At 48.0% G+C, this 20,736-nt stretch overlaps 1 protein-coding gene across 7 annotated transcripts in view; it reads left to right on the forward strand.

The window, feature by feature from the left end:
• FOXN3 (forkhead box N3) overlaps nucleotides 1–6,539 on the forward strand; it is a 345,077-nt gene extending 338,538 nt beyond the window's left edge. For all 7 annotated transcript variants that reach the window (XM_037130198.2, XM_037130204.2, XM_037130202.2 and 4 more), the window contains one exon: nucleotides 114–6,539. In XM_037130198.2, the coding sequence (XP_036986093.1) occupies nucleotides 114–663 (550 nt within the window). In that variant the 3' untranslated portion in view covers nucleotides 664–6,539. The remainder of the gene's footprint in view (nucleotides 1–113) is intronic.
• Nucleotides 6,540–20,736: the final 14,197 nt, after the last annotated feature.

Here is a 20,736-nt window from a genome sequence, read left to right on the forward strand (position 1 = left end):
TCACCCATCGGAGGACCTCATGTGTGAACACGGGGGGCTGCAGGTGGCCCATCACGGGGTCTAATCTGTGTCCTCTTTGTCTCCTGTCCCTCCCCACCGTCCCCGCCCCGCAGGAACGGCCTCGCCAGCTGCAGGACGCGGACTGAGAGCGAGCCGTCGTGCGGCTCCCCGGTGGTCAGCGGGGACCCCAAGGAGGACCACAACTACAGCAGCGCCAAGTCCTCCAACGCCCGGAGCAGCTCGCCCGCCAGCGACTCGGTCTCCTCCTCCTCGGCCGACGACCACTACGAGTTCACGGCCAAGGGGAGCCAGGAGGGCAGCGAGGGCAGCGAGGGGGGCTTCCAGAGCCAGGAGAGCCACAGCGACACGGAGGAGGACGACCGGAAGCGCAGCCTGAAGGAGGCCAAGGAGGCCCTGGGGGACAGCGGCTACGTGTCCCAGCACAAGAAGCGCCAGCACTTCGCCAAGGCCAGGAGGGTCCCCAGCGACACGCTGCCCCTCAAAAAGAGACGCACGGAAAAGCCCCCCGAGAGCGACGACGAGGAGATGAAGGAGGCAGCGGGGTCGCTGCTGCACTTGGCGGGGATCCGGTCCTGTTTGAACAACATCACCAATCGGACAGCAAAGGGGCAGAAGGAGCAAAAGGAAACCACAAAAAATTAAAAACAAGTCACTGATTTGTTTTGAACTTAAGGCCATTTGGTTTCAGCATGTCAGGAGATTTCTAATGATTTGTGGCAATATCAGCAATTTCTTTTTTTTTTTTTTCCTTTGGTTTGTTTTTCTTTCTTTTCTTTCCTTTTTTTTTAATTCGCCCCCCTCTTTTGTTTTGTACCCTTGAGAATTTTATTTTTAAAGGAGATTGAAGCCATAGAACTCATATTGACATTCAGCTGTTTTACAAAAGCTTTTCATTATCTGAAGACAAAACCGAAAAAGCCAAAATGACCATTGCTTCCTCCAGCGTGTCAGAAACACGTGGCTGAACCGCAGGGATGTCAGGAAAATGCCGCAGAATTACCCACACTTGGCACCTAGAAGGCCCCGCCCGCCCAGGAGCAGACCCGAGCTGGTGGCACCCTGCAGTGTGCTGTGCAGGGAAAGCCCTGGGCACGGCCGCTCGGCACTCAGGGGCGGGGGGGGTCGTCACGCCTCCTAACATCTTACGAGGTAGACACTGGGCCGTTCATGTCCACTGGGTGTCAGTGACTAAGGAAAAGAAAGGGGGTCAATTTGTAGCGATATTCCTCATCACCGAATTCTGTTCTATGTTAAATTAGGAGAATGTTCCACAAGCCATAAGCCTGTAGGTTGGCCCTGCACATGCACACACGCGTGCGAGAGAAAGAAAACGTGCAGCAAATGGGCTGTGTTTTCTTAACTGCCCAAGTGAAAATCAAGTCCAAAAAATTACAATAGCTGTTAAGCAAGGAAATGATGGTACATAATCTTTTTCTGTCTGTCAAAACTGATCTAAGAGAAAGCAAACAAGCGAAGAGCTATGGAACCTGCAATTAGTATTGTGGTATATTTTTAAAAGATGAAAGGCACATTGATGGACAAAAAAAAAAAAAGGAAAACATGGCAAACAATAAAAAAACTCCTATACTGCCCTCAAAATGGAGTTTGCAAATAATGTCAGTCAGGATTCATTTTTGCAAAAATCAGTGATTTCCACATTCAGCCAGTGTAGCCAGCAGAAATTTCTGATCCACAATGCATGGATTCCTTCTAAAAGAAAAAAGAAAAAAAATCACAAAAACACAAACTTTTTTTATTCAAAAATAAAGTTCTTGTAAGGTAAATAATGTATTTAGCATGAAGCATGAATTATTTTCATATAAATATAGAAAATAGAGAAAAGGCTATGCCTCTAATTTTTAAGCCCTTAGGCTTAGAGGTTCTTTGGGTTTTCTTCTTTTTCGTTTTTGTTTTCTTTAGTTTTGGTTTTTGTTGGTTTTTTCCCAATTGTTTTGTTTTGGTTTTTTGAAGCAGGTGTTTAAGGTTTAACCTTCTTCAGGGACAAATTCTGACTGTTGGGGAACTCACTCTGCAATATAAAAATGTCTTCGTGTTCCGGGAGGGCCTGCCTTGTCTTCGCTTCAGCCCCGACCCCTCTGGTTCTCTGTGGAGAAGTGTGTCCTTTCTCTCTGTCTGGACATGTTTATCACGACGCAATAATTCGAGGGCAAACTTGGCAGTGAGTGTGTATGATGGGATCAAGAGAATTAGGGGACGCTGACTTGAGAAAACCATCACCACCATTGGGTCCCAGGAAAAAAGGCAGTGAATAATTATGCAAATTCGCCAGGAGAAGGGAAACATGCTAATGGGCCTTATTGGTGAGGGTGTGAGGTAGGGGGCACGCGGAGGAGGTGACGCGGGCGTGGGAAGCACCGGCCCCACGGCCTTCTGTGACACCAGCTGGGTGGGGAGGGGCCGGCCATCTCTGCCGCCTCCGCGCACGGACCCTCCTGCAGCTCAGCCCACCTAGAGTGTGAGAGCGGAAGTCAGACCACAGGACAGTGTCCTGCAGCCCAGAAACGCCTGTGATCTTTGCCCGACAAAAATTATGGGGGGAGACCCAAAGAGAAATCTCTAGAAGGATGTGATTTTTTCCACCCAAACGGAAAGGAATTGTCTTGTTAAAACACAAACAAAAACACCCACTACTGTGGCTCAGGATACGAAGGTGAGGGAGAGGGATGGAAGTGGGGCGGTGATTTTTTTTAGAACCGGGACATGCAGGCCCAGGAGCTGGCACCAGGCGCTGCCGGCGGCCCCACCCGTGTGGCTGTGACGTGCCCTGGGGTGTGCCCTGTGCTCCTCTCCCTCTGGGCTGCGGATGGGAGACCCTGACGGAAATCAGCACCTGCACAGCTGGTCGCGTTTGTTACCTGAACTCTTCCAACGTGTTTGTTCAGGGGGTGGGTGGGGACACCAAGGGCCCTGTTCCCTCCAATCTCACCAGACGTTTGCTGCCCCAAAAGCCATCCACAGCTCTGGAACCCGAGGGACAGCGATCAGTGTTGTCACCTGATCAAGCCCAGGAGACCCCACCCCCACCCCTGAGATGAACTTGGGACTTCCCTCTGAAAGGCAGAGTAAGCATCAAGGCCTATTTCTGGCGGGGGGGCTTCTTCCGTTAAAACCCCACGGTGGGCTGTCTCCCCTCATTTCGTTTTTCTAAAGGAGCAAAGACCTCTTTTAGAAAAGAATAAAATGCAATGTGTGTGATTTACTTTTCTGATCTCTTTGAGAAATAGATAAATATCTTATAAAGTGTGTTCTTAACTCCAGAACCACTCTTTTTGCATAAATACCTCATTGGGCAGCTTTCTAAGTGTTATTTCCCCTGAGCCTCCCTCGGCCCCTTCGTAGGGGCCCAGGGGAGACTTACAGGGGAAACTTTAGTGAGGGTACTTTTTTCTATTTTTCTTCTGTTTTTGGAGGCATACACATTATGCATAACCAAAACAATGGCTCAATTGTGTTTAACTTTGTATTTTGATTGTTGAGAAAAAAAAATATCCATGTGTATGTGGCCGTTCGTGGTGAACTCATTGCAGAACGGGGTTGCCCGTGCCCTCACCAAGCCAAGGGGCAGGCGGCACCCTCTCCTACCCCCTCCTCCAAGAGCAGTAGAGAATTTAAGCACAAGCCTATTTGTGAAAGAATATTTTGTTCAAGTGTAATCCACTCTCGTCTTGGAATTCCTTCCCAAGCGTCAGGTGTTCTTCTAGCTTCCAAACTAGCCTATGTGTCCATTAGTCTGACAGGTCGCCCGAGCACACCGTTCAGGGGCGTGGGGGGTTTGCTTTCACTTCTCCTGCAGGGGGAGGTGGCGTTTCGTGTGTCATTCCAGTATCTCACATACTCACGTGGGGTGGGGGGAGGGGGAACCGGGGAACTATAGCAATATTTAAAGATGCTTTGGAAAACAGCCGTGAACACATCAGCACCGTGGCATCTACCATTACTCGCTGTTGGCCCTTGGACACGTTTAAGAGAAAGAGACTGTAGCTCTTTTTTCTTAAATGACATACACGTAGACAGTTACTTTTATGCTACTACAGTTGTCTTTAATCTCTAGTGTTATGTGGAAAGGGTTTGTTTGCATCGTAGAGTTTTTCCCAGCCTTATAATGTACCCTAAGCTCCTACTTTTCCCTCCCCCTCTTCAATCAGTCCGTATCCTTTCAAGAGTTCTCTAGTAAAGCTGTCTGTCTGGACCGGAAACGAGCCACACCCACTATGGGCGGGTGGCTGGAGACAGCTGTGGCAGGTTTCAGTCTTGCGCGGGGCTGAGTTCTGAAGAAGGCACGTGTCCGAGGCCTTTCCCGAGAACTGACCACTTGTAGGCGCACTCAGCGTGGGCGCGGCAGTGGCCACCATGGGACATTCTAGAAGAGGCCACTCTCTTGCACGGTGTTCCCGGAGCATCAGGCTGTGGGCTCTGTAGCGTGAACACCGCCCGGGTGGCTTTTGTGCCCAGCTCCACCCTGGGACACACCAGGGCTGCTCGGGGCCAAGTTCTGCATCCCACACCACGAGCATGGGCGCCTAGCTTGTCACGGAAGGGCCCTTGGAGAAGGAATCAGAGCTGCGTACACGGGAGGGGTTTCCACAGGGGGCTGGTTTCGATCCGACGTGACTTCTCTTTCCCTTGAGACCTGATTCAGGTTGGGAGTCCTTTCTGTCTGGTGGATCACAGCTGCCCAGGTGTTGTGATTTATTTTTACGTTTCCGTAGAAAAGTGGGGTTTTTTTTTCCCTTTCACCTTCAGGATTTTTGCCACCAAAAGAACACATTTGAACTCTGTGTCCCCTCTTGATTGTGACTTGCCAGTGTGGACAGTTAAATCCCCGTTGTCATCGGCCCTGGCCTCCAGTACTATATCAAACACTTATGCACACCATGCAGCACTGTGATCTAATTTAAATAGTACTTTTTTATTATTTATACTACTATATATAATATACATCAACACTTTTGCTATATAACCTACGTGGATAACCCTCTCTTAGTTACCTGCCAAACTTGGGACTTTGGTTTATATTGCAGTTAACGCAGTTACAAAGTCGTAATGGTGTCTTTTTCTTCCCCCCTTTGTAATGGAATGTGTAAATCAAAGTATATACATTGTGTGGTGTTCCTGTTTCTGGAGTTTCACGAGGATTTACACACGGCATTCAGTGTTCTGTATAGACCCCCCTGCCTCCGTGGCTCCATCTGTTAACCCCTCTTCCTTTAAGAGAGCGCCCGCGCTGGTGGGGACCCCCGTGTTCTCTCTCCCCCACTGGTCGTTCTTGAATCAAGCACAGACTCCTCGGCTCTGTTGCTTCATCATGAAAAATTTGCGTGACCTTGACATTCTTCCACAGTTCCACAAACAACTGCTAGCTTCACTGACCAAAAACTAAGGAAGGAAAATGCGATTTTTAACACAACCCATCTTCTCACAGCCGAAACCGACGTGTCTATGGTGCTGTGCCCTGCTGTCTGTCTGTCGGACTTCTGAAATCAGACCTAGGTGAAAGGTCACTTCTGACCTAACTGCGATGTGCTCACGAGTCCCCTTCCCGTTCGTTCTTGTCAGCGTCGAGATCAAGACTATTTATTTGGGATATATATACCACAGTGTTTTCCACTGTGTTCATTTGCAAACGTGGAGGACGCCCTTCCCTGCTTTTGCAAATAATTAATATTCCATATTGGATTCTCAAAGACTTCGATATGGTGAACCTATCAAACCTAGAAATTGTATTTCATCCTTTCATTACTGTGGCCTGAGTTCCCCAAACCCTCCCTCCCCACCACCCCACCCGCCATTTTCAGATGAAACTTAGCACCGTTCAGTTCGTCAACATTCAGCCTTCCCTGAGCATGTGTGTTGAGGCCATCCAAGCTCATGGCTGATTCAGTAACTAGTTTCCTGTCCTGTTACTCACACTCACTATGTATACACTGCCGTGGTGAAAAATGGGGAGGCTGAAGGAGCCGGGTGTGTCTGGGAAGCATCCTACACTTGTGCGTTCTTGAACCCTCTGATTCTGTAACACTTCTCAGTTGTTTTTGTTTGACGGGACAATAAGAGTTGATAACGCAATCAGAAGACCAAGACGTTTACTGTCGATGTTTAGGGTTGCCTGGCCTTTGCCAGCCAATAGACCTACATGGCCAAATTAATTTACTGGAGTAATAATTTTTTCAAAAGCCAATTTTCTTTCCTGTACTTTCTGTATGAAACTGCCAATATCACAAATGGAAAGGGAGAGCCGGAAAGGAAAAGAAAAGTGATGTTCGGTGGCGTCCACGGTGTGGAGCAGTGTGGAGGCAGGCACGATCGGCCGAACGTAGGGACCTGACGGTGTTGCTTTGGAGGTGTCCATACTTGCATTTTGCATTCTTCACATGTAATCATATTGCCAAAGACAAACTTTCATCATTTATTGTAAATAACACTTTCCCCCAAACCTACCATAAAGTTTCTGTGATGTATTGTCTTCCAGTTGCAATAAAAATTACTGAGTTGCATCAGTTGGAGAGAGATGCCTTGTCCTTTTGCACGCATTGCGTCTCCACGTGCAAATGCTGAGCGGGATTTTGCACCTGCACGTGCCCCTGCACTGCCGTGTGCAGCCTCCCCAGTCCGGTCTTTGGGCCTCGGCCACGCTCATGGTGCCCGTCCTCGAGTCACCGAACAGCACTGGTGTTCCACTGCCCACTGTCACCCTCTAGGAAAAATTCCACAGGCAAAGATTTGGTGATAAAGGAGAGGAGTGTTCATTCAAAAGCTTTGCAATTTTGGAATAATGGCTTTCCATGTGTATTAGTCCCTTGAGCCTATCAATTAAGGCTAAACTCTTTAACACCTGAATTCTATCATTTCCCCCGTTTAAATTATGTTATTTCTATAGAGTTAGTTTACAAACGAAAATGACGTACGATCCAAAAGCTACGCAATTTTGGAAGAACGGCAGGCTCCTGCCCCAGAGGTCCTCGTCCCCTCTAGATCACCCAAGGAAAAACAACCCTGCTACCCTATTCCAGGCCAGCCCGACCCGAGGCTGCGCCTGGAATTCCACCCCATGCGAAACACTGTTGAGAAAAGCAAGCAGCTGCGGTGTCATCATCCAGGCATCCTCCAGGAAGGGAGCCAGAGCCCACCAGCCAGCCAGCCAGCCCAAATCTCGCCCATAATCCCATGTGCTCTGGAGGCATCCAGCTTCTCAGCCAGCCCCATCCCGGACTGTTTATCATTGCCTGGGGCAAACTCCTTCGGCCCCTTCCTCCTCCTCCCCAATGATCCAAGCAGGTCTTTCTGTATCACTCAGGCCTGCTTTCCTTTTTCTGAAAAATCACACATCTTTCTGCAAATCCGTGCTCAGCCCAAGGCTGAGCTTCCCCGTGGCCTGGGAATTCCAGCTTTAGACAGCCCGCCTTCCACCTCGGGCCTAGGAGTTTGTGGTTAAGAGAGCGCACCTTTCCTAACCCTCTGGTTTTCATCTTCCAGGATTTAATCCAACACCACTGAGACACCCTTCCCGTCCAACACACACACACACCAGGGGCCAAGCAGAAAGCTGAGGAGAGGAGGGGCTGGGACAAGTGACAGATCACAGGGCACTGTCACCAAGCTGGAGGAGCAGAGTGACGATATTCTCACAGATCTTCGCTGTGCTCCTTTTGAGACGGTTTTTGTTTTCAAGTGCTCAGTAACCCCAGCAGAGCTGGCCTGGGCCACTCCTCTTCTACTGGGGCCCCATTCACTGGTGTCATCAACGATGTCAGGCTGTGCCTCCTGGGGTCTGTGCTTTCCACTGTCACCGGAAGGTCAATAGTCCCCTAAAGATCTCTTGTCTTCCAGCAATCCTGCCATGTCCATTTCCGCTGCTGGAATCACCTGCAAAACAGTGGTGTGCCCTCCTGGATAAATCTTCAATATATGAGAACAGCTGACTGGGAGGAAGAACAGAAGGTCATTTTGATCAAATCGGACGGATCAGGTAGTTGGCCAAGGTCATTAATGCTTAAGGCCACAGAGAAGGCGTGGCTACCATGAAGCAGCCATAGCAAACGCTTCCTGTACATGATTCTCACAGTGGCTAGACAGGAGACACCAGTTAGAGCATCATAACAGGTGTCTAAGGAAACTCAGTCAAAATGATAACACCTGCAAAATTCTGACCTGACCTCCCGGGTACACTAAGCATCCCACAGAAATGAACAAAATGCAGGCAGTGGCTTGTGGCCCATCGGGAAGTCCCTCGTAGAAAGCCTGGGGGCTAAGGCGTGGTTTAAGCGGGAAAGTAGACAAGTGAAACAGACAGAATTGAAACAACACTGCATGACAATAGAAAAACTGCCACCAACGTCGTATTTGCCCTATCAGCATTGCCCGTGATTTTCATTAATTATTCGTCCGCTACCCTCATGAGGTAGTTCACTTTTTTCATTCAAGAAGCACCCATTTAGCACCATCCCCCTCCCAGTGACTGCTGGGTGACAGTGACACGTGGGGGCGGTTTTCAAGGGGCTCAGGGAAGAGGGGTGCTCCCGTGGCACCCCAGAAGGGGGTGGGGACGGTCTCCCTGGAGCCAAGCTTCCCCGAGGGTTAAGCAATGGCAACCTTGTGACAGAAAATGAAGGGTGCTGCCAGGTGACTGACTGGAAAGGACTGTGTCCCTCGCTGTTGCCACGTGTGTTCAATTACTGAATGTTCCTCTCCATCTGCTTCTCTGCCCTCATCCAAATGGCCCCACAGCCGCCGGGCCCCTCCTCCCTCAGTTCACACTCCAGTTCTTTCTCTGAAAAGAAGAAAAGCAATGACCAGTGTCTTCATTTTATTAAAAACGATTTGGGATAATGCAACCACGAAATCGGAGGTACTAATAATAAGCTCATGCTCATAAGCTGCGTGGTTTCATCCTCAGCATTCGAGAGCCTGTGCTGTGCATTTGGCTGGGGGACTGTACATCTAATGTTCTGTGTTTCCTTTGAGCCAAACGCAAGCTTCTGGTCTCTGCCTTAAAGATGTGGTTGTTTGCCAGAGAGATGCCTCATTTACATATTTAAATACTCTACATGCCCTCTCATTGTTAGGTAATGTAGATGTAGGCTATCCTGTATTTTTAAATTTTTTCCTGGACAATTGAAAGTGGGTTATTGCCCTGGCTGGTGTAGTAGTTGGTTGGAGCATTGTCCTGTAAACCAAAAAGGTCATGGGTTCTATTCCCAGTCCAGGCACATAGCTAGGTTGTGGGTCTGGTCCCCAGCCAGGGACCATGCAAGAAGCAACTGATCGATGTTTCTCTCTCACATCGATGTTTCTCTCTCTCTCTCTCTCTCTCTCTCTCTTCCTCCATTCCACTCTCTCTAAAATCAATCAGTATGTCTTTGGGTGAGGATTAAAGAAAATGGGTTATTTGCTGAAAGGAGCAGACAACAGTGTCTGCAGAAGTTGTGTGAATTCTCAGGGCAGTGAAGCCCACCCCACCCCCCAGGTACACCAGGTTCCCCAGGTAAGTGTTGATGCCGTGGGGTGGGTGCTGGTGAGGGTGCGGCTGCCCCGACCAGTTTCTCCTCCTCTCAACTCCTCTGCCTGAGGAAAGAGCAGTGTTCTTTATTCATTCTTCTAGAAACTTCTGGACAAATGATGGCGATTTCAGAGGAAGTCTGGCGTGACTAGGGGGTTTCTAAGAGCTGAAAGCCCAAGTCCCATGCTGCTTCCCAGGTTCTCAAGGAATTAATGGTCCTACCCAGGCACAAACCTAAGTGTGTTTGGACCATTTTCTTCATTGAGCTATAAAACCAGGGCTCCAGGAACCAGGTAAGGACACTTTCTTTGAAGAACTCAAACCTAGTGAATAAATCCATTTATTAAATGCTCACCTCTTCCCTTGGCTTTGTGTGAATGAATAAACTTTCCCAGAACAAGGTCTTTAAATAACGCTCCCAGCAGTAGTACTTTGATTTGAGATCAGTCCTGGGCATTTTGGGGCGAAGGACCCTAATGATTGGAGAACTGTTTAATGTTACTGCATGACAAAGTGCTCACGGAGCAGATGCCAAATCCCCTTCCAAACACAGTCGCTTGTGTAAGAGGGATCAAGAAATCCTTTTTTTTTTTTTTTTACTCATTTCTAAACTGGTTTCTAAAGATCTCTGATGTGCAAGGACCACGGTTTGATGGGAAAGTCAGAAAACCAGGTGCTGCTGGCTGCTCCTTAGTCCCTCTGAGCATCGGCTTCTTCACTACGGGCCATTCTGTTCACACCGGAACACAGGGGGACTTCAGAGGCCACTGAATCCCAATCCCCTACATTACAGACCAGCAGCAGAGGTGCAGAAAAGTCCAGGGATTTTGCCAGGATGACCAAGCTAGCTAGTGGCAGAGCTGGATGTAAAAACAGGAAATTCTCCATTTTTTGTCATATCCATTCATTTGTACGTAATTATAATAATCACATCTGTAGAATTTTGTAGCTGGCAATCCCCATATATACACACTTAACCTTGTGTCCTAGACACTTTGCATATAGCTACGGTGAAAATGACTATCTTTTAAAATGATAAAATCATACATAACATTCCATTGAGTGGTGGTGGCCTGTCATTTTCAATGGTTACCCTACTGTCCACTGTTTAAATTGCTTCCAGTTTCCCTCTGCTGTAAGTAACACCACAATGAACAGCAGGTGTGCGATTGTCTATTTTCCACTTGTCCTTTGGTTCGACAGCCTATCAGACCATTGGAACAGGAGAGCCATCAGTGTTACAGCTCCTTACAGTCAGGCTTTGCAAAAGGCATCGGTGCAGACTTCATAGCATCCTTGCCAGTATTGAAATAGATTTTTCTCTTCCATTTTTGCTGGAAGATAAAAATAATGCTTTATTGCTGTTGGAGCTTTTATTTAATGACTAGCAAAGCTATATTATTTTCCATATGTTTACTGGCCATTTATTTTTTTTTCAGAACCAACTGTAACGGACTCTCCACGAGTTCAAAAGAGAGGGAAGCGAGACGTGTAGCCTCCTCTCTGCAAGGTTCCTGAGGAGCCATCAAATGGTGCCGGGATGACCGACACAGCCCCTGACCTCATATTCTCCTTTCATCCTCAGAACGTCAAATTGTGCTCATACTGACACAAAATCCCAATTCCTAAAACTGTGGCCTGAAGTGCCTCGGATAGCCACAAAAACGCAGACCTGAGTCATCTTGCACAGAGCAACCACTGATATGTTTGGAAACGAGAACAATCTCCTCCCCGAGTCCTTTCTAGAACACGCGTTCCCAGCTCTGTCTGTGGGCATGTTCTGTCCTGGATGTGTCCCTGTCTGCGCTCGGGACCGAGAGCTGAAAACAGGCTCCGTCTGACCATGAGCAGCTATCACTTCCTCCTTTCTGGTCCTCCAGTCCTATTCATGTAGCCAAGGCTAATTTTATTTGTTTCTAGAAGTCTCATCCCAGCACTGACTCACACCGAACTTGCTGTTGACTGAAGCGATGGAGTCCCAGCTGCTGGTGCACTTCTCCGGGTGAAGGACTTTATATTTAAGTTGCCTCTTTAGATGTGGTCGACGGTTCAAAGCCAGTTGGGATTAGGTCCTGTCCTGATTTTGTTGTCCAAAAACACTTCCTTTTTCCCCAGGTATTATCAGATCACATGTTGGGAAATGCCCTCTGTAAATTGATTAAGACAAAGCTGGAGCCAGGCAGCATTGCTCTGGAGACCCCTTTGCCGGTCAACTTGCATTTCACTAGCCCCCTTGGAGGGCGATAACTCAGCTGCTCACACACACCTGGCTGTAGAAAAACCTAGTCCACCTTCCTCTGTCCAGTCAAAGTTGGCCCAATACATTCTCGATCTCCAGGTATAACCCATAGTCTTCCTTCATAAAAAGGAAGCAAAGTCATACTCTATGTTAATACTAACCATACAAATTTGGAATAAGGCAACGGGAAAGAATAAAATTTCACTTACTGAAGTTAAAATAATGTAAATCCTACTTTATTCCTCTGGGGGGATTAATCTTGATGTATGCATATAGGGAATGACTTGTGGTCTTAAACATATTCCTCCTAGAAAAAGCAACCACAATTTTTTCAACCATTCCATTCATTTATTCACTTACGATATCTTTTTTTATTAAATTTCTCGGGGTGACATTGGTTAATGGAATCACACAGGTTTCAGGTGTACTCACTATAGCGTAGTAAGCCCATGCTGGCTTCCTTGCCAGAGGTTTACGAAGCATTCTTGTAATAATCTGTGCCAGAACGTTTCCCAGCGGTGGCGCCGGGACTCAAGATCTACAGCCTGCAGACGCTGCTCTGTTTGCGATCAGGAAATTTCAGCGTAACGCCGCACGGTGCTTCTTCACTGTGAGCACGCCTACTTAGAAGACCTCCATGTCCAGCGTGAAGTTAGGCTCTAAATAGTGTCAAATGCATTTAAAATAATAAGATTCCTTTGGAAAAACACCTCAGAAGTGGAGTTTGGTTATTTATTTTGAAATATTTGACACCTTGCATAGCATGGCATATATATTTAAGTATCTAGAACTTTAAGAGTGTGAAAGACCATCCCAAAACAGGAAAGGATAGAGAAGAAATTAAAGAAGAAATAGGTTTCGAAGTTTACAAACAGATTCTCTCCTGTACCCACGGTCAGCGCACATGTGCCAAACCTCTAAGTGCTGGGGACGCAGATGAAAAATCTGGCTCCTACCCTCAGGTAATGCCACCTAGATCCAGCTGTGGTGACTGATGGGTAATTGCTATAAATGGCAGCTGACGAGCGTCTCAGCAGTGGGTGGTCTTCCCTAGACATAAAAATGCTTGTTGCAAAGATGTCCCTCTCCCTCCAACCTGGTTGGCGCTGTCTGCTGGTGAGAAGATAGGTAAGAACCTGTTTGCCTTCAGCAGGCATGGCCACGCCTCTCACGGGTGGCTGACTTCTAACTGAAGTAACTTGCACAAAGTTCTCAACTCAGAAAGAAGCCTCCATCCCCTCTGTTGCCCGCCCCCGCCCTGCCTTCTCTCCCCACCCAGCCCGGACTCAAAACACTTCTGTCCGGGTTTCCTATTCTTTTCACACCACAACACTCCTTCCAGGCACTCAGAGGCCAGGAAACTACAGTCACAGGTCAATTCCTGCCTCTGTTTTGTCAGTGACATTTTGGGGACCTTTCCTGTACATGTCCTCGAGGGCTACTTGTGAGCCACAGCAGCAAAGTTGGGATTTGGGACAGAGCCCCATGACTTACAAAGTGTAAACTATTTACTATCCTGCCTTCCACAGAAAAAGTTTGCTGAGCCCGGCATTATCCTAAACTCACCCGCGGTTCTCTGTGCCCCTCCCCCTCAGGTGTCCCCAAGTTCCACCCCTGTTACAATGGTAACCTCTGCTCAGAACTTCATCCCTGCTCCCTCGGATTCTTCCAGTTAGAGAACTTGCACCATGGCTTCCCCTTTCTCCCCTTGGACCACAGTCAAGTTCAACCAGGGAGAGGACACCACTCAGGGACCTGGCTACACAGGTGGTGAAGGAGCAGAGAAGCCAGTGATGGAGGACAAGAGGCTGCCCAGAGATGCGCGAGAGCAGAAAGCCCTCACCAGCTCTGAGGCAGAGGCTGTTCGTAGGGCACGCAGACCTGTCCGGCAGAAGCTGGAGCCACGGAGGCATCAGAGCCACGGAGGCATCAGAGCCACGATGCCACAGACAGACGCCACCCGCCAGCAGTGCTGGTGGGAGAGCAGCGCCCTTTCTTCCACCCGCCTTCCACTCACTCATCGGGCTTCCCAGTGGACAAACCCAGAGGGAAGCCAGCTGACACGAGAATAGGAAACACAGTCTCTGGGGTCACCCTCTGCAATGCTGAGAAGAGCTGAGAAAGGTCAAGGAATGAAACTGGAACCACACACAAGCCCAGGGCCAGCACACTGGTCCCGCCCCTCTCTTGTCTGTCCCCTCTGCTGCAGGCGGGACGACCATTCCCATCACCTGACACTTCACCCTGTCCATCCACCCTGAGCTCTGGGTTCCTCACCCTGGGCCAGGAGCCCTTCACCCCGGCCCCTCCCAGCCCGCAGCCTGATCTCCAACCCCCTTCCATGCCCCCAGCTGCTCGGGGAGTTGCAGTTTCTGGGGTGTCCCCTGCCTCCCTGGCCCTGCGCACAAACCGTCCCCTCCCCCTTCCTGGAATGTCCTCTCATCTCACAAAGCTCAGTCCCCATGTCTCCCCTCTGTGCAGCTTCCACACTCTTTCTACCAAGATAACTTGTAGTTAAAATTCCTGTAGTCTGGCACTTTCCACGTTTGCTTGTAGCCTTTGATTTCCCAGTCTGTCTGTGTCATATCCTCCTGAAGGGCAGGCCTCCGTCCTGTGCCTGTCTCTCTCCCTGGGGCCCGTCACAGCACCTGGCACGCAGTGCTCACTTGGTTAGCTTTTCTTGGATGTGTGAATGGCGGCACAGGCACAAGTTGCTTGGACCCTGGCCTGGCCGCTCTGCAGTGGAACCACGGGCAGAGCAGGATGAGGGGGGGCTGCAAACGCCTTCGGGAGCCCTGGAGAACGCAGTGTCACCCCCAGCGTGGGACAGTTCCTCGGGGTTAAGCCTCACTTACCACCCTGCTCTGGCCACACAGGTGAGCAGGGGATGCTTTGGCCTGGCTTGTGCAGGCCACACCCATGGCCTGGTTCTCCATCTTCAGGTGGTGCTGCAGCTGTGGCCAGCAGGGCAAGGGGGCCGCCCTCCTCTCACAGAGCCCCCCAGACCCAGAAATGTCACAGCTCCAATGGCTCTCAGAGTTGCTGGGCAAACTGAACCAGTGGGGAAGAGATGACCTGTCCCTCCAGGGCCCGAGGGGCTCTTCCACCTCACAGGACAGCCCAGCCTCTTCTGCCGCCTGCAGGGCTGGGCACAGAGGCAGGAAGGTGTGGGCACAAGCTGGGCTGCCCCTCCCTCTGGCCAGGCCTTGGTTTCCTGCTCCTGTTCCGCTGACTGGCCACCCTGGAGCCCGTTTCCACGTGGGAAATCACATCGCAATGTCTGCACCGACAATCTCAGCATGGTTAAGTCAGAACGCTCAAATCATCACTGGGGACAATCGATGCTCTTGTCTGGGTTTTAATGACAATCAATTCTCTCTCTGGCTCTTTGCTAAATAAGTGTCATTGAGAACAATTGCATTTTGTGAACCTGGTCGCCGGCCTTGAATTTGCAGCTTCCTCCAGTTGATGAGAGAGCATCTTGTTACTTCTGCTCTGCTCTCAGTCAGTCACGCAGTGTGCTCAGCTGTACAATTAATGTTCTTTTCAGTCTGTTTTTTCGGTCAGTGTGGCAGCTCCATTAATCAGAAAAGAAAGCCCGCCCCTGTGCACAGACTCCCAGGGACGGGCTGGGAAAGCCTCAGTGCTGGCCGGCCCTGAGTAAACGAGGCAGAGTGGCTGGTGTGGGGCAGACTAGACTTCCAGTCCCAGCTCTGCCCTGGACCAGCTGTGTGACCTTGGGCAGATCACCCACCCTCTCTGAGGCTCCGTTTCAGCATTTACAGACCAGGATAAGAGTGCTGACCATTGAGGATTGGTCAGAGGAAAAACTGAGATGCTGCGTGACAAGGGGGGTTAACAGTACATGTGCCACAACTAGGAAGCTCAGCGAGCTGTCATGATTGCTGCTGGTATTATCCCATCCATAGGTGCCCCAGGACTGCAGAGTCCGTGCTGATGACGACCACCGCTGGAACCCCAGCCACACATGGCCGCTGCAGAGCAGTTGAAATGTAGCATCCAATTCAAAATGTGCTCAAACTATACTGGATTTCAAAGACTTACTATGAAAGAGTATAAAATATCTCATTAATGCCTTTAAAAATGCTTTTTAAAATACTGATTACATTTTACAATCATATTGAGACATATCGGGTTAAACAAAATATATTATTAAAATTAATTGCACCTGTTTCTTTCCACTTTTTTTAAAGTGGCTACGCCTAGAAAACTTTCAGTGATAAATGTGGCTCAAACTCTATTTCTCTTGCACGGCACTGTTTTATCTGAGTCCCTTTCAAAGAAGTCTCGCCAAGTAGACAAAGTCGTCAACAGCAACCACAGCAAAAAGCAAGCAACAAACAAAACCCCCAGAATTCCAATTTTTTATTTCTCTTTTAAAAAAACAACAAAATCTATGCATTGTTAATGCTTTTCATATTTTCTTTTCTCCCCTCCTGATTTTCTTGCCCCTGGTGCTATTGTAAAGCCTTTAATTTGCCACTTCCAGCCCCCACCACCAAGGACAGACGCACACTCTCTCCTCTGCAGTCCACGGGACATTGCCTCCTGTTCCACCAGGTCCACCACCGCCCTCTCTGTCTGTCCTTCTTGCCCTCCTGAGGCTTTGTCTCCTGGCTGTTCTCTGAATTGGCATCTCTGAGGAACAGGTCTCTGGATTTGGCAGCTGCTCCTAAAGAGACTTGGGTGCAGCAGAGCTGACTACCACTAACCTGGGTCACAGAAGACTGATGGATAAACCAGATTGCCAACGGGTTCACTGATAACCAATAAAGTCTTTTCCAGGGACCGTATGCTTCCTCTGCACTTGGGGAACCCTGACCCTAGTCCATATCATAGGATGTCGGCGGGGGGGGGGGGGGTGTTGCATAACACCAGGGACAGCATTTACACAAAGTCCACTATGAGGTGAAATGTGCAGCATGATGGTTGCCAGTATCAGGGTTCGCAGGAAGGTGCATTAGTCAGTTTGGTGAGCTCAATGTTATAACCAAGAAGGTCTTGAGGGAGAGTCCATCAAAGCCATGGAAAAGCCGAGTGCAAGTACCTGGAGGCCAGAGTGTCCGAGTCCCCAGGTTTGCTGACTCTCCCTCTCTGCCAGAGCTGGAGAGACACCGACAAATTCTTGTTCTTTAGCTTTCTCTTTTCCCAGGCTTCCAAAGGCATCCTGCTCTTCTGATGATAAGGTTCCCCTCCATCCTGGACACGGGACATTTGATGGGTTTCAGCTCAGTAACATGTCAGTTTTTCCTCCTCAGAGTACAGCCTGATTTGGGGTTCACCCATGGCCTTGGTCACAGTTATAGGTTGGATTGTGTTCCCCCCAAATTCATACACTGAAATCTTAACTGCAGCGGTTCAGAATGTGACCTTTCGGGTCTGCTGCAAGTCCAGCTCACTCGTTCAAGCCATGAAATTCTGGGCCACTGAAATGGGGAGAAGACTAGTATCTAGGTCTTAGAATTCCTTTGAGGGTTAAATGAGGTAGTTGTTAAGAGTCTGCACAGAGGCTGGGGCAGAGTAGGCCTTCCACAAACGTGAGCTGTTGTCACGCCTCTGCTGCTTCTCCCGAAGCCCCGCAGTCCCCTGGGCTCTGGGGGTATCCAACAGGCAGGGAGGGTGACATGGAGCTTTAGAGGAAACTGGATTTAAAGTGGGAGAAAAGGGTTTGGATTCAGCTCTGCCACCACCTAAGGACATGGAACTTCAGTTTTTCATGAAATGAAAATGTAAATACCAGTCTCACAGGGATGCCGTGAAGAAGAAATTAGAGAATCTGTAGACAGCCTCTGGCAGCGAATCTAGTTATGCAGTGGGTGCTCTGCAAATATTTGCTGACGCAAATGCAGGAGGGACAGTGTTTGGAACAATTTTCTGGGGCGATAGCACCTCTCCCTTCCCCAGGGCATGACCCCAGCATGACTCATCACTGCTAAACCTCAAACCTGGGCGTGGCCCTCTGCCCACTGGTGTAGCCCCCTGCAGGGTTCACCTCAGGGCCACCTAGGCCTGAGCAAACAGGAAGAGTCAACAGGTGGAAAGGTCTGGCCTTCTGCCACTCGGCATGAGGCTCAACTCCTTGTTTCATGCCCAGCCAGGAGGTAGTACTATTCTAGGAGGCCAGATTTCTCACTGGGCAAGGCCAGCAAGACCCCTGGGGTACCGTTGACCCTTGTGAGAGGCTGGGAAGGACTACTAGGTAGTCTTGAGCAGAATGAGGCATTGTACTGCACAAGGAGGTGTGTTCTCAAGGGATCTCTCCTACCCTTAAGAGTGGAGGAAGATTCTGCATTGAGAGAGTAGAAACACAGACCGGCTGTCTGAGAAATAGCCTTCAACCTTGCCATCAGCTGGGCAGGCCTCAGACTCCCCAATGAGAAGCTGTTTTCTTGGAAAAGGGCTGCAAAATTGAAACAAAAACAGTCATGTTGGTAGGCTGCTTTAATTTTACAAAGGGTTTGTTATATAGTAGTTTATATTATCTTCACAACCACGCTGTAAAGCAGCCCGGTACCTCGTGTTCCCTATCTGACAGGTGAAAGACATTGAGGTCCGGAAAGCCAAATGATTGACTTCAGTCATTTGGTAGGGACTGAAACTGGAGGAGTCCCTATGGCAGGTCCCAGTTCAGTGACTTCTCCACTCTGGAAAATGGGTAAGTTAAGTGGCAGAAGGAGAGCGCCTGTGTTAATTTTAGAGGGATCTTAAAAGTAAGAAGGAAATACTTTTATATTCATTCACACAGATATCATATCTGGTGATCTTCATTTCTTGTATATAAATATATATTTCCATCTAGTATCAGTTGTCTTCTGCTCAGATATCTTTCTTTGACACTTCTTATAAGAAGTCCAGGTCTTCTGTGATGGATTCTTTTCGCTTTATTATTTCAGCTCTTGTTTATTGAAAGATATTTCAGCTGGGAATAGAATTCCAGGCTGCTGGGATTTTCTCTCTCACTATTTTAAAGACACATCTCCATTGTCTCTTGACTTACATTATTTCTGATGAGAAATCTGCTGTCATCCTTATCTTTGCTCATTTGTGCATAATGAGTACTTCATTCTCTGGCTACTTTGAAGATATTCTCTTTATTGCTGGTCTTATAGAAGTCAATTTTCATTTGCCTTGGCATAGTTTTTTTTTCTTTGTGTTTGGGACATATGGAGCTTAAACCTATGAGTTTATAGTTTTCTACATATTTGGAAATATTTCTTCAAGTGTTTTTCTGTTCTTTCCCACCCTTCCTTGGGGACACCAATTACACATAAATTAGGTTGCTTGAAGATATTTCACAGCCCACTGATGCTCTGCTCACTGATTTCCCCAGTCATATTTCTGTGTTTCATTTTGGATGGTTTTGACTGCTATGTCCTCCAGGTGATTAATATTTAACTGTGCAAGTTTAAGCTGCTATTAATCTCATCCAGTATTTGTTTTTTAATTGCAGGCATTGTATTTTTCATCACTAGTCATTTGATTCGGGCCTGTTTTTATATCTTCTGTGTCTCTTTTTAGCAGGTTCATGCTTTTCCCTAGCTCCTTGAAAATATGGAATACAGTTAAAATAACTTTTATTGATCTTGTTTACTAATCATATTATCTGTGCTGTCCCTCCTTGGCCTGTGTCTGTTGAATAATTTCCCACCTACTTTTGGTTTGCATTTTCCTGCTTCTTTACTCATCTGGTAGTTTTTCTTATTGGATACTGTGTATTGGGGTGCTGGATAGTTTTGTATCCCTTTAAATATACTTGAATTTTGTTCTGGGATGTAGTTACATTGCTTTGCTCCTTTTGAGACTTGCTTTTAAACTCTGTTGGTTTGCACCAGAGCAGACCTTAGTCTAGGGCTAATTTTTACCTACTACCGAAAGAATACCTTTCTGAGGACTCTACCTATGTGGTATGTGTTACGACTTTTTTTGTTTGTTTGTTTTTACTTTAGCTGGTGGGAATGTGAACTGCTCTGGGCCCTGGATGTGCCCCATGGATTGGTCAGCCCACTCTTTTTGTTGGCTAGTTTTCTCATATGCATGTACTGATCAGTAGTCAATCAAGAAGAATTTCCCACGGATCTTTAGCCCTGACCTTCTCTGTCATTCCCCCCTGCCCATGCAGCTCTCCTCTGTTCTGCGCTGTGAACTTCAGCCCCCTTCTTGATTCTCAGTTCTGTCTTCTCAACTCAGAAAAACCACCAGGCTCTGTTTGGGTTTCCCTCCCTGTCCTGTGGCCTGGAAATTCTTTCCCCTCATTCATTTCTCTTTTCTCAGGGGTCACTTTCTGCACTATTGTCTAACATTTGAAAGCATTGTTTGATATGTTTTACCTACTGTTATAGTTGTTTAAGGCAGGAGGGTAAATCTAATTCCTGTAAGTCTTTTATAACTGAAAGCTTAAGTCCCTTAACATTTTTAATAAAAATTTTTATCATGGTAATATATACATAGCAATATTTACCATTTCAGCCAATTTTAAGTGTACAATTCAGTAGCATTAAGTACATTTCCTGTGCCTTGATTTTAAGTGAAAAGATGCTTTTTTTTTCTAATAATTACTAAACACTTGCTAGGTGCCAGCTAGTGAAGTATATATGATGGTCACACCCATTACAAATACAAGAAATGTGAAGCTTACAATGTAAGTCATGCAGGGTCTCAGGGAAGCTGGTGGTATGGTCAGGATTTCGTCCCACAGAGCCAGAAGATGAGCTTCATTGTGAAAGGATCCTCACATTACATGGTCTTCACTTGTCTGTAACAACTGCCATTGGAAGGCTGTTTCTTGGCATGGAGCAGACATCCTAGAAGTCACCTGCCAATCCATGCTAACAGGAGCCTATTCCCCCGTATAGTAAAGTAACACTGGTCCTGGGGCCAGACTGATACCTGCGGGACAGTCTCTGTCACCTCGGAGCCAGGACAGATCCAGAGAGGGGCT

This window comes from Artibeus jamaicensis, unplaced genomic scaffold, assembly GCF_021234435.1.
Source record: "Artibeus jamaicensis isolate MK-2021 breed Jamaican fruit bat unplaced genomic scaffold, CSHL_Jam_final contig_444, whole genome shotgun sequence".
NCBI classification, from domain to species: Eukaryota; Metazoa; Chordata; class Mammalia; order Chiroptera; family Phyllostomidae; genus Artibeus; species Artibeus jamaicensis.